Below are 20288 nucleotides of genomic sequence, written 5' to 3' on the forward strand. Positions count from 1 at the left end.
TTTTTTTGCTGGTTGAAGAGATGCATCAGTTCAAATCTTAGACCAATGGTCTATGAGGTTTGGGGTTTTTTTAATGCTATCTCAGAGATGCAATAATGCATCTAAAAAGTAGTGAGATGATTTTTTTTAATCTGTACTTAAAAATAACCACCTCTAAGGTCAATATTTTATATCACTATTTTCAGTCTAAGGAAAGTGCTGTAAATAATGTAAACTCCCGAAAAACAGAAGTTTCTACAGGAAATAGAGACAAAGACAGACCTAGCCTCACTGGATGCTAGTATATTACTGTACATTTTATCTTGGATTTAACAGAGCAAGTAAAAACAAGTCTAGAGCTTTTACCCCTACTGATAATGACAAGAACAAGAATTATTCGAGTAAGTAATCATCACCCATACCAGCCACATCACTTCACAACAGGATCTGCAGGCGTAGAGTTGGGAAGATCTCCATTGCTTGTTTTAACAGATTCTTCTACAAAAATAAAAATTGAAGACATGGATCATGTTCAACATTTTATTCAAGGCAGTAAATCCAAAGTCTTAGGATGTATATTATGGTGATGTCATAACACACTTGATACAGTAACACCATGGTTAGCATAAGCAAACTGACCCTGCAGCATGAAGGGTCCTGGCCCTATGAAGAAGTCTGTATTTGGGGTGAAAGATTCCTTCAATCAGTAGAACTTATGTAAAGATTACATAGACACACTCACGCTTTTTTTTCAGGGTCCAAGCCCAAATATTACAGCAAAGACCACGGTCAAAGATTTTCAGCCTTGTCTGCATTTCAAGCTTTTCTCACCACAAACCACAATTTTCAAAGAACTAAACATGAAGCACCACAGTCAATATTTCACCTAAAATATAACTAACTGCTGTTCTACAGAATGCTATCTAAATAAGCCAGGGTACTATGTCTGTTGTTACTCATCACAGTGCTCGTAGCTGGGTTTTTTTGAGTTAAGCAATTATTTGAGCAACTTCATTTAATATGATCAAATACAAATTCAAGCTAAAAGACTTCTTTCTTTGCCAATTGTTTAACCTAGTGCAGAAGAAAACTGACCTTTGGCTCAGTGACTGTAATCTCACAGATCACTTGTGCCTTTGTCAGACCTACAGCAGAAAATTATTTACCAATTCCATTTTTCACGTACTGTTATGTGAGTTTCTAAGTAACTTGGGACTGAACTACACTTCTGTATCTTAATCCTTAGAAGCATTCTCATTTATTTGAAAAGAATTTTCCCCTACCAAAGAGAATCTTCCAGAATCCACGAGGGAGACTATATAAACATAAATATCAAACACAAAATCCCCATGTTACCTAGCCAAGAGACAATACCACAGATTAAGATCTTACCCTTTGAATATATTAATTCAATGGCAGACTAAAACAGACCATAAACATCTGAATGTCACATGTAGTATCTGTATCATCTGCTTTCAGAGGTTGAAAAACAGCTGCTCAGCAACAGGTGAAAAACACCCATTTACTTCATACTTTTGCTTGGGTTGTGTTTTTTTTTTTGGTTTGGTTTTCTATTTTGATTTTTGTTTGGGGGTTTTGTTGTTTTTGTTTGTTTGCAGTTTTGGGGAGAGGTTTTTCTGTGGGTTTGGGGTTGGTTTTTTTTGTTTGTTTTGTTTTATTTTGGTTTTCTTTGGGGGTTTTTGTAGTGGTGGGTTTGTTAGTTTTTGTTGTTGTTTGTTGGCATGTGGGTTGGGTTTTTTTGGTCATTGTTTTTTGGTTTGGTTTGTTTTTTCCTCTTCCCAGAAGCCCAGCTTGAAATGCACCCATTCCAAAGAAGGCCTCTGTGAGCTCTTCTTGACTCCTCGGTCACCCTCAAGCCTACAAAACTCTTTCTGGAAAACTGAATCAACCCACTAGCAAAAAAGCACTCATGGAAAAAAGAAAAAAAGCACCTTCCCTACTACGGTACACTCTCTTTACATAAGCCAAAGTGTTCTACGCACAGCATTCACTCACCTTCTTTTTCTTTCTTTTCCTGGTTTTCTTCTGCTGCAGTTTTATCTGCCCTGAAAAAAATTCTTGCACTGCTTAGTGAGAAATAAAGGAGTTCAAATTCCTAAGGGAAAAGATACAGAAGACGAGTGTCAGTGTATCGCAAGAATGAACTGTAGACAGACATAAGCAGGATTTTTCAGAAGCCTTTTTCTAAAGCAACTAGATTTCAATATATAAATCACTTAAGTCCTTTTTTAAAAAATCTTCCTCCATTCATTTTCACATGCATTTTACAAAGCAAATGTCAGCCACAAACTTTAAAGGGCAATTTAAGCAAAGCAGCATCAGTGCAATAAATCTGTCACTAATCCAATACAGCTGAAAATGAGGTTTGTGGCAGCAATGAGATTCTGGAGCAACTTGCCAATAATTTAAATGGCCACAAGCTTGATCAGTTTCTGAAGAAGGTTCAGTGATGTGGTTTTTTTAACAGCAGAGGACCAAACATAGTGCAGACTCGTGGGAGTCATGAGGACATACAGGGCTTTATCTATGTCAACAACAGCCGTGCTTTTACAGAATCTAATCACGGGCTTTTACAAACAGCCAACTCCAGATCTGTCCCACAGCCTCCTCAAATCAAAAGGTCTGGGCAGGGGAGTGATGGTACGAAAAAACACCACGGGCACGCATTTACACCACAGGTGAAATCTGAACTGCTATGCTTCAAAATTCAAATGCATCCTTCCTCTCTTTGACAGCTGCTGCATCATTCAACTCAGCAACTCAGAATTAACACCCAAGCAACTCTGAGGTTCACGGTATCATGCAAAGTCTTTGTTATATAAAATTTAACCAAAAGTTATTCTATTTAAACATTTAGGTTTTAGTTGCATTAGATTTCAAACTCCATGGGACAAAGACTTCAATCAACCTGGTCAAGTTCCTGACTCGCTCAAAAACTACTAACACGACATCCCCTTCAGATCATACACCATGCGTCTTTATACTCCTTTTGCATTGTTGCTGTAGACAATGCTCTGTCATTTTTGCTCTTGATAAGCTCCAACAGCAAACACACCTGAATTGTCACAGTTAAGTGCAGAAATCAATACAGAACAGGCAACCAGACCCACACTATACCTGTAAACAAACTTCCAGTCGCTTGTGGGTAAGGTTCATAGTTTGTAGTAGTTTTTCATCTTGATTACTGGACTGCACATTCTGCTGCTTCGCTACTGCTCTTATTTCCTTCACATACTTCTCTCTAACAGACTGGAACCAGTGCAGAGAATCAAACTCCTGGTACTGATCCAAAAGCTTCAGAATGTAAGCCACACCTATAGTCATTAAAAAAACACGTTACTGAAGTCAACATGTAATTTGTAAAATGTTTTATGAATGTCTTTAATGGATCTGCCTAAGTCGATAATTCCCACATAATTAAAATTTAAATTGCAATTAATTTACAATTAAATCTATCAGGAAAAATAATAAGAAGAAAAAGCTTCAATTTTTGAAAACCTCATAACTTATCCAAAGGCTTGTGTACCTTCTCATCTGCTGAGAGCCATAAGCTTTGAAAGAAATTCAGGAGCACCAACATATGACAAAACTGTCTGCTCCCATACTTACTCAGCTACGCTCTGTGCTTAGGCGATTCTGAATAAAAAAAACCAGCCCTCAAATCCATTGTACTGAAGCCAAGACCACTCAAATTTATATTACAGAATTTTAAATTATTGGAACACACAAAATATAAACAAAACTTTTATTGCAAATATCCATTACGTTGGCTTACCCAAAGGCCAGGCAGCATGCTGGAACTTACCCATGGCAAACCCATCATCTGTGAAAGCTGCTCCACTTTTGTTCTTCTTGTTCAATTTCTCCTTGCAACTGATTGAATGCTCTACAAAGTTGAGAGTCTGAAAGAGTGAAAAGTTGTCTTGGAATCATCAAGAGAGATCAACAAATTTTAAAATGCACGCTCTTAGCTATGAACACAATTCCATGCCCAAAACTATGCTAAATGTGTCTCCCATCATCAGGCATTTTTGTAGGAAAACTTGTCATTTTTCTAGATTTCTTGGGAAGAAAGTAAGTTAAGCTTTGGAAAACATTTGCATGTGCATAAGGAAAAAAATCAAAAAGTACATCCTTCGTCTTTGCAGTTCTTGTCATACTATTACTTTGCATTCTCTTGATGATTACTAAAGGCAAATATGTAAACAAGTAAAGCGTAATTAAAATTGCCTACGTTGCTGGAAAGCTTTAAAATATTAGTGTTTTAAAACTACAGACATGGAAATGTGTGTACATTTACAACTTCTTGAAAACCTGTGACACGCTTTCAAATTTAACTGCACTGAAATGCCTTTTAAAAACTAAAATGGATGGTATATTCCTGAAACTGTATTTATCCGATAAAACACTCCCCAAATGGGAAGGACAAAGAACAGAAGTATTTGTCAAAAGCCTTTACCCACACTCACTTCTGTCACCATGACATACCTGTCCTCTCAAAGTCTTAAGTTTATGGCTTATCAGCACTCCAAAATTAGTTTCTAAACTGAGTTACACATAAATCTGTTTAGATCACTGAAGCCTTCAAACGGAACTGTTTCCAAATGCCCACAAAGCTGCACTCAAGTGCATATCACCTCAGTATAGTTGGACGCTTTCTAAACAAAACCCATTAGCAAAAGCAAGTCCAATCAGAACACAGAGGGCCACAATTTTACTGCAATGGAACATGACATTAAAAGAGCCTAAAAATACCTAATGTGAAGTAGATAGAACACACACATCAGAGAGCTGAAGAACATAGTTTTAAACTTCCTTCATCCTTGCTATTCCAAGTCCTCCTTTTTCATCTTGGCTCCTCCAAATTTGATTCAAAGAGAAGTTTTGAAATTTACCTTTTGACTGCTAGTACACAATTTATGTAAATAAAGACTAACATGGCTTTGGACAACTACCAACAAAGCCACATTCAAAACAATCCCACTCATAATCAGGAAAGAAAGTAGAATACTCTAGTCAATGGCCTAATACAAAATATTTAAACACAATCCTGTTCTGATACATTTGGTTAAAGTAAGAGCTGGTGTACACAATGCAAACACTAACCAGTGGAGGAACAATTATATAGAAGTTCCGCAAATGCATATTCTTTGGACTGCGGAATTCAGGAGCGAATACATCCACAAGCATTTTGAAGTACTCCGTTCCTTCTGCAAAGTTACGTGTGAGGTCACCAAGAACAGAATCCAACTGCCTGCAAAGGATAAACAATGTGTTACCTGATTTCTGCTACAAGTTGCTTTGCTTACCCATCCTTTGGGGTAACAACCCTCTCTTCACCCCCTGGCTATGCCTACAATCCAGTATTCAGACCAGAGTGTCCAAGATTATATCCTACCTCTACAGTCACCTTGAATTCTGTTTGTTTCTTTAATTTTCTCAAAAAACGTCTATGAATATAATACTTGCATCCTTCATTTCTAAGGCCCAGATCGTTCTAAATGTAGATGTCGGACACGTGGCGAAGAAAACTTAAATCACAAGGATTTTATCGAGAAACCAGGTTCTAACAGTCTATTAGCATAAATGCCACTTCACATTTTTAAAGCAACTCCTCCTATTTTCTCTGCTTTTAAGAAGAGCTAATATTTTTACATAAAGTCAGTTGAACTTTTAACACGTATACACACACAAAATGCAAAAATAGCTGCATTTGTAACTTCGAAATTACAATTTTCCCATCCCTGCCCCAGATCTCAAAAGCATGAAGTCAGGGTACCTTGCTGCTTTTTGTGTCTCTTCTGAGAGTCCTTCTTCTTTCACCAGCTCTTCAAAGTTAACGATATCTTCCAGATCAGGAACAAACCTGAAAACTTACTGTTCATTAGGATTATGCTCAACTGTCTACGTACACTGAAGTTTCTATCATAATTTATAATTTAGTTAATCTAGTCTTCTGGGCTCAAACTATTTGAAGTTATATCCTACCTGCCATGCCATTCTTATCCAGGCACTTCTAAACTCACAGATTATTTGTCCTTCTATGTTTACCAGGCTACCATCTCCTCTCTCTAGCACTTGCTGCTCTTGATAAGTGTAAGCTTACTATTACTTGCAAGAAATCCAACTACTTCTTTGTATGTAAAAGTCACTGTGTTTTAATGACCTTACATAAATACAGATAATCATCTATACAGCAAGAAGTATCAAATGTTTTTTCCAAGTTCCTCAAGGCTTGTAGTATTTTTCCTTAATGCACCCTCGAAGTGATTAACATCAGGAATTACTGACTTAATGAAGGACTTACATGTACATTCTATTAACACTTCTGCAGCATTTTTCCATAGAATTTGTTTGACTTTTAGTGGTTTATGGCAATGATTGTACAGTTCTGAATTCCAGCACTGTTTTTGATAATTCCACTTCAAGAAACGCATAAAAATGGACCTTTTAAAACTTTATGGGGGATGGGTAAGAACCTGAGGAATATGAGCACGAATAGGGAAAAAAGGAATGAGAAGGAACAAACAGAAAATTGAAATATTTGTGGAAGTACCTAATTGCACTACTACAGCAGTGAAGTCCACCAGATCTTATCATTCGTACATAACCCATAGCGTTGCCTTTAAAAACAAGAAAACACAAGGAAGTAATTTATAATTACTTAAATACATACACTCTTCATAACTCCTATAAGCTTTGAAATGTAAATTAAAGTTGCCACATATCTCTGGCAAAGAAACTCTTCTAAAAGCCAAGTTTAAAAACTTATATTGAACACCGGTATAAGAAGTCTATGTAGAGAAATAAACTATAAATGCACCAACTGGCAAGGTTGTATTCACTTTCATGATAGCATAAGGGCCAAATAGTACAAGCTCTTTCCACTGGGCACATTAAATGCTTGCAATTTCAGATCCATCCTGCACACCTACAACATTGATGGCTGAAAATACCACTGTAATGCCATGCGTCACTCAAAGTTACTTCAACTGGATATATGGCCATTTTCTGAAATAAATGAACTTAAAAGTACTATTTTTTTACTGGGAAATACACTTAGTCTGGATAAAAGTCAGTTCCATAACATAAAGAAGAACTTAAAAGGGAACAGGCATCTATGCAAGCTGTAGCTAAATTTTAAGTTAAGACATGCAAGGGCCATTTCTCTGTAACTAGATGAGAGTATTTATTTCACATGTGGTACAGGTGAAGTACTTCCCATCTGACTGGAGTTAAATCCAGTTCTAGCCTGAGCTAAAAGTTCACAGTTATAAGACTACAAAGACCTTTTCCATTTAATAACATTCACAACATTGTCTCAGATAGCATTTCATACCAATTTGACTAATGAGTTGTCTGAACTGGTCAAGGTAGCTCTGGCCATCCGGGGTTATTCCAAGTTTTCTGATGCCACGGTTGAATTTATCTGCTCTTTCAAAGGGATACTAGAAAAATATTTTAGAATAATTTGTAAGAATAATTTGTAAGAATAATTACCTACCCTTAAAACAACCTTTTTTTTCCATCATGTCAACACAATTCTATTTGCAATGTACTCCTACCTCACATCTGCAGCTTCAATTTTTATGGATTGTACATCTGCCTGTCTATATTAGTTCACAAAAGTCATGTGGCTAAGTCACTTCTGCAAGCTGAGAAGTGAAATAGAACTGTTACTGTTAACTGGAAATTATTCCTAAAAGAAATAAGCACTTGACATACAAAGAAGTTGGCTGTCTATCTTACTAAATATATTGTCTCTCACATTCTTGAGAAATCAATTTTCCAGCATGAAAAAATCAGACCCTAGTTCCCAAATTACATGTTTACAGCATTTTGGATTCAATTTGAATAATCTTATTATTCAAAACTGATAACAATTCCCAAGCATGATTTAGAACCTCCAACAGACTATGACTGAATCGAATCATCGTTTTCAGGTCATTGACACAATTTTAGCCAACTCCATACAGAACAGCCAGAATAAAACAAAGACATCCTGAAAACACTGCATTTTGTTAGAACAGAAGCTGTCACTTCATCTGGAGAGGCACATTTAAATAATAAGAATGTTGTGGTTTGGTGCACCTTCAGTCACATGGAAATAATACTTCTTTCAGACAAGTTACTATCAATCCTTCAAAAATTACTCTACCTTGTGATCATTTTGATCCTTGACTTCCCTGAAGAATCTGATGTCTTTGATAAGCCTGGATTTGATATGTTCATCATACATGAATTGGCTAAAAATATAAAACTTTTTCCTTAAAAACTGGTAAGTGAAGTTTACCTAGAAAAATGTCAAATCAAGAAGGTTAACAAAGTAAAAAGTACATTTAGCAATCTGTATTCAGTAGATTCCTCAGTAACTTGTATTTATATGGAACTTTCTATTCAGTTTACTTCAATTTCTTATTCTCAGCTTAACTTTTTAATTTCATTGGTTTAAAAGAATAAAGAAAACCCTTCTCGTGGAAGGCCTACTCTCTTCCAGGAAGGAAACAGGGACCAAGGGACAAGTTAGCTATTTCAGTTGGATGACCTGCCCTACGCAGCCATTAGTTAATGTCTGGAAGATCCTCTAACTGTCCTTTTGATGCAATACAAATATTTCAAGTTGAAAAGGGCAAACAATCTCAACTTCCTCAGTCAAGTTGTGGAATCTGCATAACCTCCTCACATACTTTTTCACTTCCTCAAAGTTTGCTAAAACACCCTCCCATGAGACAGAAGCACACGTCCTGCACATCTCAATTACTTCTCATATCTGCAAAAACAACTCTATTCACAATTAGAAGTGAAAAAAATCTACATCACTAGGAAATAACATGAGTAACAACATTTTTTTTGAGTGACTGAAGTTCCCATTCTCAGAAGAATAGTGCAAGGGAAGTTATTTTCAATAGCGCAAGAAATCATGAAAACCTTATTTTTCTAATAATTTCCACTTTTAAAGTAATGACTTGAGAGTGGGTTCATATTTCATCAAGTTCATGTAGGGTTTTTTGTGTTTTGTTTGGGTTTATTTTTTTTTTTTTGGTTGACAGGGCCAGGAGAACAGGAAAAATAAAGTAGCAAGTAATTAGAAAACAACCCTGAGCAGCAGATTGGAAAGCACCAACCCAAAAGTGCCTTTGGCATCATATCCAAACCCAAGAACCACAGTGACAGATTCCTGCTGCAGGAGGCAAACCACACGAAGTGCCCTTGTTTACCTTGCAAAGAAGTAAACGCCTTTGACTGCTAAAAATGGCCACCTATACTACAGACATCACTAGAAGTGTTGCAGTATGAAATCAGTCTTCCAATACATTATCAGAGATCTGTAGCTTTTATTTTACAAGCTGAAAAGCTGATTTTTCTTAAGTTTAACAATTATAAGATCTACTTAAAACGTTAACACTGCATTACTTCAGAATTTCTTTTATTAGACAGATACTTTTGCTGCAGTTAAGTGGGAATAAGCAGAAACTTAGAGCATGTTAATTTATGCAGGCAACTTAGAAATTAAAATATTCTGCTGTGCTACTTTGATAAGTATTATTTATCTTTATTGAAATTCAGAGTCCCAGTAGAATATCTGTATCTTGTTTGATGTGGGTTTAGATCTCTTCATTAACTTCCATGTAACAACTGGAAGTAGTATAAGTCCCAAGAGATATTCTGATATGGATCTCTCTTAGAACTGGTTTGTTTTATTAATAAAGAACATTATTGTTGCATTATGAAAACTGCAAAACTAAATAAACCATTAGGAGATGCAAGAGTTTGGAGGCTCTGGTGCACTATTAAAAAAATACCCAACAACAGTGCAAAAAAATACTCACTGTTGTGTTCATGATTCCTGTTCCATGAGTTCGAATCGAATTAGCAATGTGTCGGATATTGATGGTGTTCAAGTGCTTGTTATTACTTGTTCTTTCAATGAAGATCTGGGAGGCAAGGTGGGAGAAAAAAGAAGTTATTTACCCCAAACTGACTCCGTGATAAGTTATCAATCTAGGTAGCCCATACCCTATTTCTGAGAGCAGCTAATAACTGGTGGTTAGGGAAAGAATCAGGGAAATAGGGTCTGCATACAATAAACTTTATCTGTTAGGTTCTTCCAGTTTCTGCAAAGCAGAGACTAAACAAATCCAAGGTGGATGTTGCACCAAAACTCTCATATTTATTGAGGCTATATCCTACATTAATCGGATTAAACTCTTTCAGCACCTGTTTGTACTTTTGGCCCCACTACATACCATGGCACTGAGTTCCACCACTGAATTGTGTGCTATGAGAAAAAGTACTTCCTTCTCTTTAAGGAAGCCGCTTATTTTCATAGTGGGCTCCTTGTTCCCACATTGTGAGAAACCACAAAGGGTTGTTCCCTGCACATGTTCTCCATGTCATTCACTGCTCCATCTCTCTAATAACCCATTTTCAGACATAAGATTTTTCAACTTGAAAAAAGGGTACTTAGTACATCCTTATATAGCAGCCAATTATCCTTGCCGCCTTCTAGCAACAGTGGAATATTTGACATTGAGTGATCCTGCTGGCACACCATACTCAGAATATGCTTAGAGAACATTCTCTGAGACCTGTCTACGGCATCCCCAAAGACATTTTTCTAGAGCAGCAATAGCTGTTTTATAGCTTGTTATTATAATGTTCAGTGTGGGTTTTTCTTATACATATACTACTCTGCACTTGTCAATCCCTTCAAATCAGAGCCAAATCCAGGAAAGAGCACGGAATATACCTTACCTGATTATTCAGATTGTAGAGGTAGCGGGATACAAACACATGAATATTTCTCATGATTTCCAAAACATCCAGACCCTGAAACAATATTATCTACTGAGAATTACAAATAATAAAAAAAAATCTTGAAGAACTACTGGCATGTCTAACCACTAAGGTGCACAAAAACTATTGCTGTAGATACTTGAAAGCATTTTACAAAGCAATGTTTCCACTTTGCAAAATGAACAATTCTTGTTCAGTGTCTGTAAGATAATGCTCAGAGGAAAAAAAAGCAGCTCAGCTCACATTTTAAAACTTATACTTCTGCCTGTTTTTTCCAGCTTCCCCTTAAAGTAAGGAATCCTCCAGTCTGCTGCACAAGCCTGAATTAAAAATTTGGCTGTTCTCTGATTCTATAAAATGGAATCTTGCCTTAGAGCTTTCTATAGACACATAGATTTCTACAGGGACACAAGCAACTAGCTGCTTTTGCCCAACCTGACTAGAACACTGAAGTTTTATATTTCTAGGTTTTACAATTGCTTTGCTTGAAAGGGTCCCTTTAGTATCATCGTGCATAGAGAGGATGTTATTTAAACTCCTTGGCACAACTGAGTGTATAGATTATCAGGGCTGGGGGAGAAGGGAGTGTGGAGTATCTTTGTTTGAGGTAAAGCTAATACCAGAATGAATATTATTAAACCAACATTGTTAAATGGTTTAATTCTTTATAACAATGTGATAGCCAAATATTGTAATACAAAGCCAAGGCCAGAAACAAAAACTAATCCTCAGGACTTTCATACCAAGAAGCAGCTAGAGTTCTTAGCTCTATGCCCTCTTTCAACTTAGGAAGACAAAGCCATCGTGAACAACAGAAAAAAGAGGCTGCATTTCTAATGCCTTTCACCAATGTGCTAACCTAAAAGGGGGAATGAAGCTAACTGCCAAAAATATCCAAGACACTAAAACTCCTGAAATGAAGTCTTCAGAAACATGCAAGTTGCCTTCCTTTTGCATCAACCATGTAACAATGAATACCTTCACCACTAACTTGATGAAACTACAGCTTTATGTGTAACCATGTTTAGTGCTTTCTAGGAGGCTCTCCGTCACTCTTCTATTAAGCTAAGTACAAATGTCCTCCATGTCCAGCCTGTGAAACAGTGATGATGACTAAGCAGATCCTGCTGAGAAGCAAGCAATAAACCAGAGAAGAGACCCACCATTCAAATGTCGTTCCAGACTTGTGACAGTTGTATTCCAGATATATTGCTTGCCAAATTGCTGATACTGAATTTTTGAGAAGGCATTCCCTGACTTTGTATCCCTGATTTTAATAAATCTTACGTTAAAAAATAAATGATACCACACAAGTCCAACATGAAATTAAACTGTATCAGTGTTACCTCAAAAGGTAGGTAAAGGTCGTGTCTCAGAAGTCAACAAGAAGTTAAAGGCCACTTTTTCCAAACAGTTCACTGCTCTTGGGTACTTTCATTTCAACAACTCAGTCCTTTGAATAGCTAGCAAGTAATACAATGTAACAGAACAAATTATATTTGTATCCTGCAGGCACTGTACCTGTTCCAGAGTCTGGCTGGGAAGATGTGCTTCAGTCATACTTAAACCATAGCGCTGAGTTGCTAGGTTTCTCATTTCACTGTAGGTGGCCCAGTCATGAAGAGCTACAGTTGTTAAGTTGTAGAAGGTCTTGTCCAAATAGTGGGTTACATAAGCTGTAAACACATAAAAGGATGAACTAAAATGATGCTGCCCATCTAGTTAGAGAAGCACAGAAAAAAAAAATTAAAAGATATACTAAGCCAAAGTGTAACAGAGATGAAAGAAATGGTATCAAGAAAACTTTTACCTCCTCACCTTTTATGTCAATGAATCGATTGAAAAAACGTATTGGGTTCAGAAAGAAGAAGTGAGCTAGATCCTTCATACCAACTCTGAAGGGGTTTCTGTCATCCAGCTTTAGGTGTGTATGAACTGATAAGCGCAGGTCCTTTTCTATCTCTTTACATAATTTGTCCAGCAAGTGCTATTCAGGGAAGTTTTAAAAAAAAAAAAGTCATGTTCGGTGTCCAGTTACGATGCTTTGTTAGCAAAACTAACACCTCTCTTCGGAGATACATGAAAGACTCATTAAACTAGTGAAGACAGGCTTATTTTGGCAGGGTCACACAAGTCAAAGCAAATCAATACTTGGGAACCAGAAGGATACTTAATGCCTGTGTTCTTGCTTTAGTACACGATAGCAAGAAAAAGCTCCACAGCTGAAAAGGTCTAGGGTTTAGCCACCTAATGCCATTCTGCACATAATTAGAACTTCCACATAGGAGTTTAACACAATTTAAACTTCAGTATTCTCACTTCTTATCTTAAGGTGAACGAGGCTTAGGGCTATCTACCTAGATAATAGTAAGACCTAACTCAGTGAGGGAGAGTCTGGCAATAAGCAACATGGCCTAATTTTCTGCAGAATACATAATGTTTGGGTTTGAACTAGTCAAACAAAGAGTGGTTCAAAGGTTAAAATGTAGAACTTGGGAAATCTGGATTCACATTTTCTCTCTGTCAAGAATCCTTCATAATTTTAGATAATAACTGACTAAAGAAGCCACCTACATTTACAGAGCCTTCATTACTAAGCACTATACATACATACTAAGAGCAGCAGTACTTATTTTAGGCATTCATACAACCAGAAGCTAATCTGACAAAAAGCACTCCTCTGTCTGCATAGTCAAATCTGTAACTGAGGTTTTGCCAATTTAAATAATTTGGAGTGCATTATTTTCCTGTTCCCAGCCAACACAGATACTATTAATAGGTCTCAAATGACCCAAATCCTCAGGGAACACTTTCTTATTTATTAAAATACTTCACACCAATCTCAAAGGTCTCTCTGTTATATAGGTCTCTTTTATAGATCATATCAGGTTTGGTACAATTGATACTGCCCTATAAGATATTCCAAGCATAGCCTTGCTTCTAATTTCCATTCACAACAAACTACCTCATTGAGCACTTCCATGATTTCTTTGTCATAGCATTCCAGAAGCACCTCGTAAGACTCCAAGTGTCTTGCATGCATCATAGCAGGTACACAGTCCCGTAGTGCACTAAACATATACTGAAAAAAGAAACTATTATGCTTACCAAACAGATTGACAGACATGTCAACAGCATCTCAAAGAGTGTTCAAAGCTAACAAACAAATCAAAATCACTAGAGTCTTCCCATTTCTATTAAAAATAGACTTCATAAGCCCTACTGAAGTTTCCTGTCCTTAACGTGTTCATCTGAAGTATCTAGTTGCTACTAATGAGTTTGCCAAAAGGTCATAATTATTAGCTATTTCATCTGAAATTATCTGCACTATAATCATTTTAGTTCTGTAATTGACTATGGCATGCACAATACTGGAACAGATGATTGACTTTTATCAGGATTAGCAAGCCAAAGCATGATTCGCTTCTGCAGCAAATAACTTGATACTTCATAGAGGGGAGGAGAGATGAGGAGTAGAAAAAGCTACAGGACAAGTATCCCACACAGCATCACTGAACACAATGATATGTGCTCTAGAATTAGATAATCACAATGTGGAATGAAAGCTTTTAGTGTTCAAGTCTAGCAAAAGGTGTTCATTTCAAATTAGAATGAATGATGAGAGGGATAGACAAACACAGAGATCCTGAGTCAACAACAGATTTTTAGAGCAATCTAACAGATATCCTCTAATCAGATTTAGAACAAAGATTGCTTTTATATCCTCTACATTGAGAAGAAATTTCTAACTTGGTAGTAACTCCTGTCTGGGTTTTACTTCCCTCCATACACCCCCAGCCTTTTCCTTAATGGTTTCAGTGTAAGCTTTACCATCTCCCCCTCTGTATCCCTCCCACTACAGCAGCTTGTTAAACTAAGTTACTAACATTATTACTTACGTGTAGCCTAGCAGAATCAACTGCATTTTCATACACGTCATCTAAATAGATTGGAAAGACTGCTCGATGCCAGTATAAGAAACAGCAGTCACATTGTGCTCGAACTCTAGAATACAAGGTTACTTATTAGACACAGAATTGGAAGAAGCCATTCTTCTAACAGTGATAACCATTTTAGTGTGTTTCAACTAAAACCAACTGCTTTTAAAACTTAAATTTTACATTTTTAATTTAACGTTCCAGGTGTATTCTCCTTCAAAAGAAAGTTATTTAATCAAGAACTTTATTTCTTTCATTTATACATACAAGGTGCATTTTAGAAAAAAGGTTTACTCAATCTTAAGAATTAAACCTTAGATTACAGCAAAATTTTAAATATTTTCTTATTGCATGCAAGTAGTAGCCTAGAGGTCAAACATATATTCTAAATTTCTCCTATAAGTCAAAAAAAGAGAAACAGACCTTTCCTGATATAAACTGTGTACAACACTTATCCCAGGAATTTATACCATGAGTCATGCACTGGAAGTGTTTGTCTCTCTCCATAAAGTATGTGTGAAACCCAGATATGCACCTGGCTCTCAGGTGGCCAACATGATATAACCTGAGTGTGCACTGAAAATCCAGCAACGGTAAAGCATGGTGTCACGTGTGAACTAACAACCTCATCTACCAAACAGATTGGTATTAACCCGTAGCTTTGGGGTTTGGGTTAAGAGGAAGAAACTGACAGAATTTCTAAACCATCAGAGAAACAGATTACTTAATTGGCAACAGCTAGGTAAAAATATGACTTGCCTGAAGACCTGCGAGCTTCAGGCTTAGCTCTGGAATTCTTTCTGTCCACCCCTAGTCTACAATACATGCAAAAATCACCACCAGCACGCAGCTACCAGATATTGCAATTTGCACAGTGAAGAATCCAGTTCCCCCAGTGACACACTACACAGCCTTCTATGTAACACATGCCACCGCTTACCGCTCTATAAGTTCACTGATCAAGTCCAGTTTTTTCAAAACTAACTGAAGGGGAATGAGTTCTTCGTCTTTAAAAGTTTTCTGTGCAAATGAAAGAAAAAAAAAAAAAGGAAAAAGGACTGTACTTATTCATAAGATGTTACACCAAACAAGCAAAGGTCTGGAACAGTCATGGCACTTACCATCTGTGTTCCCACGCTCAGTGCAAGGGAAACAATCAGTCGCCTCTGTTTTGTACTTGGCCCATTGAGGGTGTTCTCAGCCAACACCAAAGCAGAGAGGACATCCAGGCGTTGCTCACTGTACTTTTTATCAGAAATTACTCTTTTCTTGATGACAGAAAGAAAAAGAAATTCAGAGAAATGTTACTTAAGCCCAAAAGCAATAGCTTACCTCTACTTCCTAAAGCTTACGGACTTGCCATAAATTCAGTATTTCTGCAAACAAAATATGTTTTGTGAACAGAGCTAACTGAATCCAGACTGGTTTTGTCAATTCAGTGGTATTAACCTATCTATACACTTGGAATATGTGCAGTTCAGCATGAACATGGGTCAGAACACACACTATACAAATACTGTGCAAGCTGCATGTGAGTGCATGCCAATTTTAGTTCTAAGGTACACGTAATTTATTTTTTAAATTATTTTTAATCAGTGGCTCCCTGTTGTTGGTAACAAAATCCAGTTTACAGCTGAACAGCCAACAGATGTATAAACACAGTAGACAATGATAACTTGCAATTTTCTATAAATTCAAATTTATCAGAAAGATTAAGTGCAAAAACATTTGCATGAACAAATGAGGGGAAGCAAGTCTTCTGGCTTTGAAGTTGAATTCACAGATGTATTTGCAAGTAGCAGCATAACTCGGAAGAGGTACAGTTTTCTGAAAGACTTGAAGAAAACCACTTCTGATTCTAATATGTTCATTGCAAAGCTCCAAACTTTACATACTAAAGCTGTGTTAGGTATATGCCTTAGACTTTACACCACTTCAAAACAAAGTAGAGCAGATAATAAAAGATTAGTACTAATGTATCTACTAGCATTAGTGTTTTACATGTTTTCTGAGCAGTAGTTGAAGTATCAAGAATTGTTCACAGATGTGTTCCCTTTTATATCCATTCAACAGACAAGTCTCAGCAAATTTCTATGCATTTAGAAATAATTTGTAATGTAATTACACATATCATTTGAAAAGGTTATGAAAGTTATCTACTTATATGTGAACCGTTTGAAGACTTCTTCAGTTCATGCTACTCCTGATATATATATATATAAATACATATATATATATACACACACACATATATATACACACACTCCTGATACATATAAACATATGTATCAGCTTTTTAGAAGTTTTTTTTTTTTTTGCTTATGCTGAAATATATGGAGATGCCACATATACAATTTCAGATTACAGGCAAATTTCAAATACATCAAACGAGCTTCCAAAATACAAAAGTTTACTGTTAAAATTGTAAGCCATTTATGTCAGTATGATCTAATCAAAGAAAAAAAAATAGCTGCAAAATAGTGAATTTATGCCCATACTAGATTCCCATAAGCCATCATGTATTAAACCCTGTTATTTTGCTAAGCAGATAAAGATTTTTAAAAGTTACAGCCTGTTTGCTTAGATGTATAACAGATTGCTTGAAGAATGTGCTTCAGAAAAGACATAAGAAAAGGTCAGTTCAGGACAATCACTAGAAATAAAAACTAAAAAGAACAGCAGAGGAACAGACAAGAGATGCAGTAGTTTAGAGGAAGAAAAGACCTGTCCTTGATCAAAAATAGCCATCTATGCTGTATAGTTTCTAGGGTAAAGCTCTGACCTACTAGAAAACTTATATATCTGTCCATTATGATAAAGCAATGCTACACTTTGCAAAAGTAGGAAATAAAAAATTAAGATGTTTTTTAAACACTTAGCTGGGAAGATTAATTATTAGAACTTGGATTACATACCTTGGCTATTGAAATAGAGTGAAGAGCTTGATATTGCAGATGCTGAGCGATGTGCGTCACAGAATCTGCCACAACCATACTTCTTCGGTAAAACATGTGCTCTATTGCCTGAAGTCAAAGCCAAAACACAACAGTTCACGCAGTTACCAAGACTGTTGCCATTAGAATTCGGCATTATGCTGGTGGACTCATCCACACTGCAAATACAGATCCTTTCCACTTTGTAATGTACTTTTAGTAGCAGTTGCAAACAACCCTCAGAAACTGAGAAAAATCAAATCATTCAGGAGTCTACATATACTGGGAGCCATCCAGCTGGAAAACAGCTCGGCAGAAAAGGACCTGTGGGTCCTGGTGGACACCAAGTTGGACATGAGCCACCAGTGTGCCTTTGCTGCAAAGAAGGCTGATGGCTGCTTTAGACATAGTGTTGCTGGCAGGTCAAGGGAAGTGACTCTTCCCCTCTACTCAGCACTGGTGAGGCCACACCTGGAGTATAAAGTCCAGTTCTGGGCTTCTCAGTGCAAGACCGACATGAACATATTGAAGAGAGTCCAGACAAGGGTCACAAAGATGATAAAGGGACTGGAGCATCTCATATATGAGCAATGGCTGAGAGAACTGGGACTGTTCAGCCTGGAGAAGAGAAGGTTTGTTGAGGGGAAATCTTATCAATGTATATAAAAACCTGAAGGGAAAGTGCAAAAAGACAGAGCCAGGCTCTTTTCAGAGGTGCCCAGTGACAGAACCAGAAGCTGTGGGCACAAACTGAAGCACAGGAAGTTCCCTCTGAATATCACTATCTTACTATGAGGGTGACCAAGCAATGGCACAGGCTGATTGCCCAGAGAGGTCATGGAGTCTCCATCCTTGAAGATTCAAAAGTCATATGGACACAGACAACTGACTCTAGGTGGCCCTGCTTGAGCAGGTGGAGGTTGGACCAGATGACCTCGAGAGGTTCCTTCCAACCTCAATCATTCTGTGACACCAACTAAGGAAGTCAGGTAGAAGTTAAGTAAAACAGTTCTAGTCTCCCAAATCTCCTGTTCTCTAACCAAATCCAGTTGTGAACAACAAGCCATGCAAAAACATGCCCCCACTTAGTTGAGGTTTTTGTTTGTTGTTTTATTTGTTTGGGGTTTTTTTTGTGTTGTCCTTTTTTTGTTTTGGTTTTGTAGTGGTGTTGGTGGTTTTTTGTTGTTGTTTGTTTTGTTTTGGGTTTGTTTTTCCCTTCTTTGAGGTGGAGTGGGGAGGGAGGTTAATACTGAAATTAAAAGTTTTCATCCAGTGACTTACCTTCAGAAGTTCTACAAGTCTGCATAGAGCTTTCACCGAGGTTTTGGTCATAGGTTTTTGCATTGACATGTAGAGATTCATTGTAGTTTTAATGATGGTGCTAAGACTATATGCATAAAGAAAACCCTAAAAATAAAATGAGTAAAGGCGAAAAAATATTCAGAACATAGCAGTCAAATAAGTCCTCTGTTTTGTTTCATATATGACAGAACTAAATTTTGCCTCTTCACAGAGTACCTACCACTCCATCTAATACACTAGCCTAAAATCCCAAAGCTGAAGGAGACCCTTTTATTGGGCAGACATTATGAAACTGCCTATGAGTCATTAGATCATCTAATCATTGACCTCTTCCAGAGCCATTCAAATTAACCACAGGTCAGTGAATTAACTGCACAGCCTCAAAGGTCTAATAATTTCAGACCTACAGTAAACCAACCCATCAAACAACTCCCATCCCTCCCCAAAACAGCTTATCAGAAAAACAAACTAAAAATTCCAGGTTCTGTGAAATAAATACACTGACAGTACTTACACAGTTCTATGCTGTCTAAATAGACCTGTCCATCTCATAGTGAATAAGCAATCATTTCCAAATCAACACATGCTAAGTTTTTAAATACAATGTTGATTGCATACAGCATGACAAAAAAGTTATTCAACTTATTTCAAAGGAAAAGCAGTAACAATAAAAAAGAGACTAGGAAAAGACAGCAAATGGTCTAGGAAACTCAGTTTGTTCCAGAGCAAAATTTACTTAAGTGCACTGCAAATAACTGCAATATAAAAACTACACATCCTTGTACATGTACGTCTTTAATATGGAAGATTCAGGATCATGCTTCTAGAACACACCAGTTCTCATCGGTTTTCCTTCAGGCAGATAGATACATATCAAAACCAGCAAAAAATAAATTCAGAAATAAGATGCGTCTTACACTAAGACTACATGCTGTTAGTAGGCCAAAAGCAAATCAGCTGCCTCAGAACGTAGTTAAGATTCTTGCAAAGTACCATCACTAGGCAAAGCACAATGAAACAACACAAAACCTTTACTTGAAGTATGTATTGTGCTAAATAAAACTAAATTAGACACTGGTTCAGTCCAACTTATGTACCTTACGACTGACTCAAAAGGTAAAAAAAAACCAAAACCTTTACTATAGGGAAATAAGCTTTCTTGATTTCATAAGTCAAGAGAAAAAGTCAACATTTTAGCCACCGAATAATTAGGCAGATTTCCTTTCCCCACATGCCTTACGGAAGTACCTTTTACAGATTTACTTAAAAGAGTATCTGCTGAGTATTTGAAGTTTTAGAAGAAATCCCACATTGTAAA

At 36.8% G+C, this 20288-nt stretch overlaps 1 protein-coding gene across 1 annotated transcript in view; it reads right to left on the reverse strand.

Moving 5' to 3' along the window:
- Window positions 1-394: 394 nt before the first annotated feature.
- The window catches only part of WASHC4 (WASH complex subunit 4), a gene marked incomplete at its 5' end in the record, with an annotated part of 39743 nt that continues 19849 nt past the window's right edge, over window positions 395-20288 (reverse strand). Inside the window, 19 exons of the mRNA XM_080363712.1 lie at window positions 395-477; window positions 1996-2095; window positions 3118-3314; window positions 3806-3902; window positions 5107-5254; window positions 5780-5866; window positions 6557-6623; window positions 7340-7448; window positions 8159-8293; window positions 9831-9935; window positions 10756-10830; window positions 12319-12473; window positions 12616-12784; window positions 13763-13879; window positions 14697-14802; window positions 15676-15755; window positions 15857-16003; window positions 17651-17758; window positions 18950-19075. Coding sequence (XP_080219838.1) covers window positions 410-477; window positions 1996-2095; window positions 3118-3314; window positions 3806-3902; window positions 5107-5254; window positions 5780-5866; window positions 6557-6623; window positions 7340-7448; window positions 8159-8293; window positions 9831-9935; window positions 10756-10830; window positions 12319-12473; window positions 12616-12784; window positions 13763-13879; window positions 14697-14802; window positions 15676-15755; window positions 15857-16003; window positions 17651-17758; window positions 18950-19075 — 2196 coding nt within the window. The 3' untranslated portion in view covers window positions 395-409. The remainder of the gene's footprint in view (window positions 478-1995; window positions 2096-3117; window positions 3315-3805; window positions 3903-5106; window positions 5255-5779; window positions 5867-6556; window positions 6624-7339; window positions 7449-8158; window positions 8294-9830; window positions 9936-10755; window positions 10831-12318; window positions 12474-12615; window positions 12785-13762; window positions 13880-14696; window positions 14803-15675; window positions 15756-15856; window positions 16004-17650; window positions 17759-18949; window positions 19076-20288) is intronic.

The sequence above is a fragment of the Nesoenas mayeri genome, assembly GCF_963082525.1.
Source record: "Nesoenas mayeri genome assembly, chromosome: 1".
In the NCBI taxonomy this organism is placed as follows: domain Eukaryota; kingdom Metazoa; phylum Chordata; class Aves; order Columbiformes; family Columbidae; genus Nesoenas; species Nesoenas mayeri.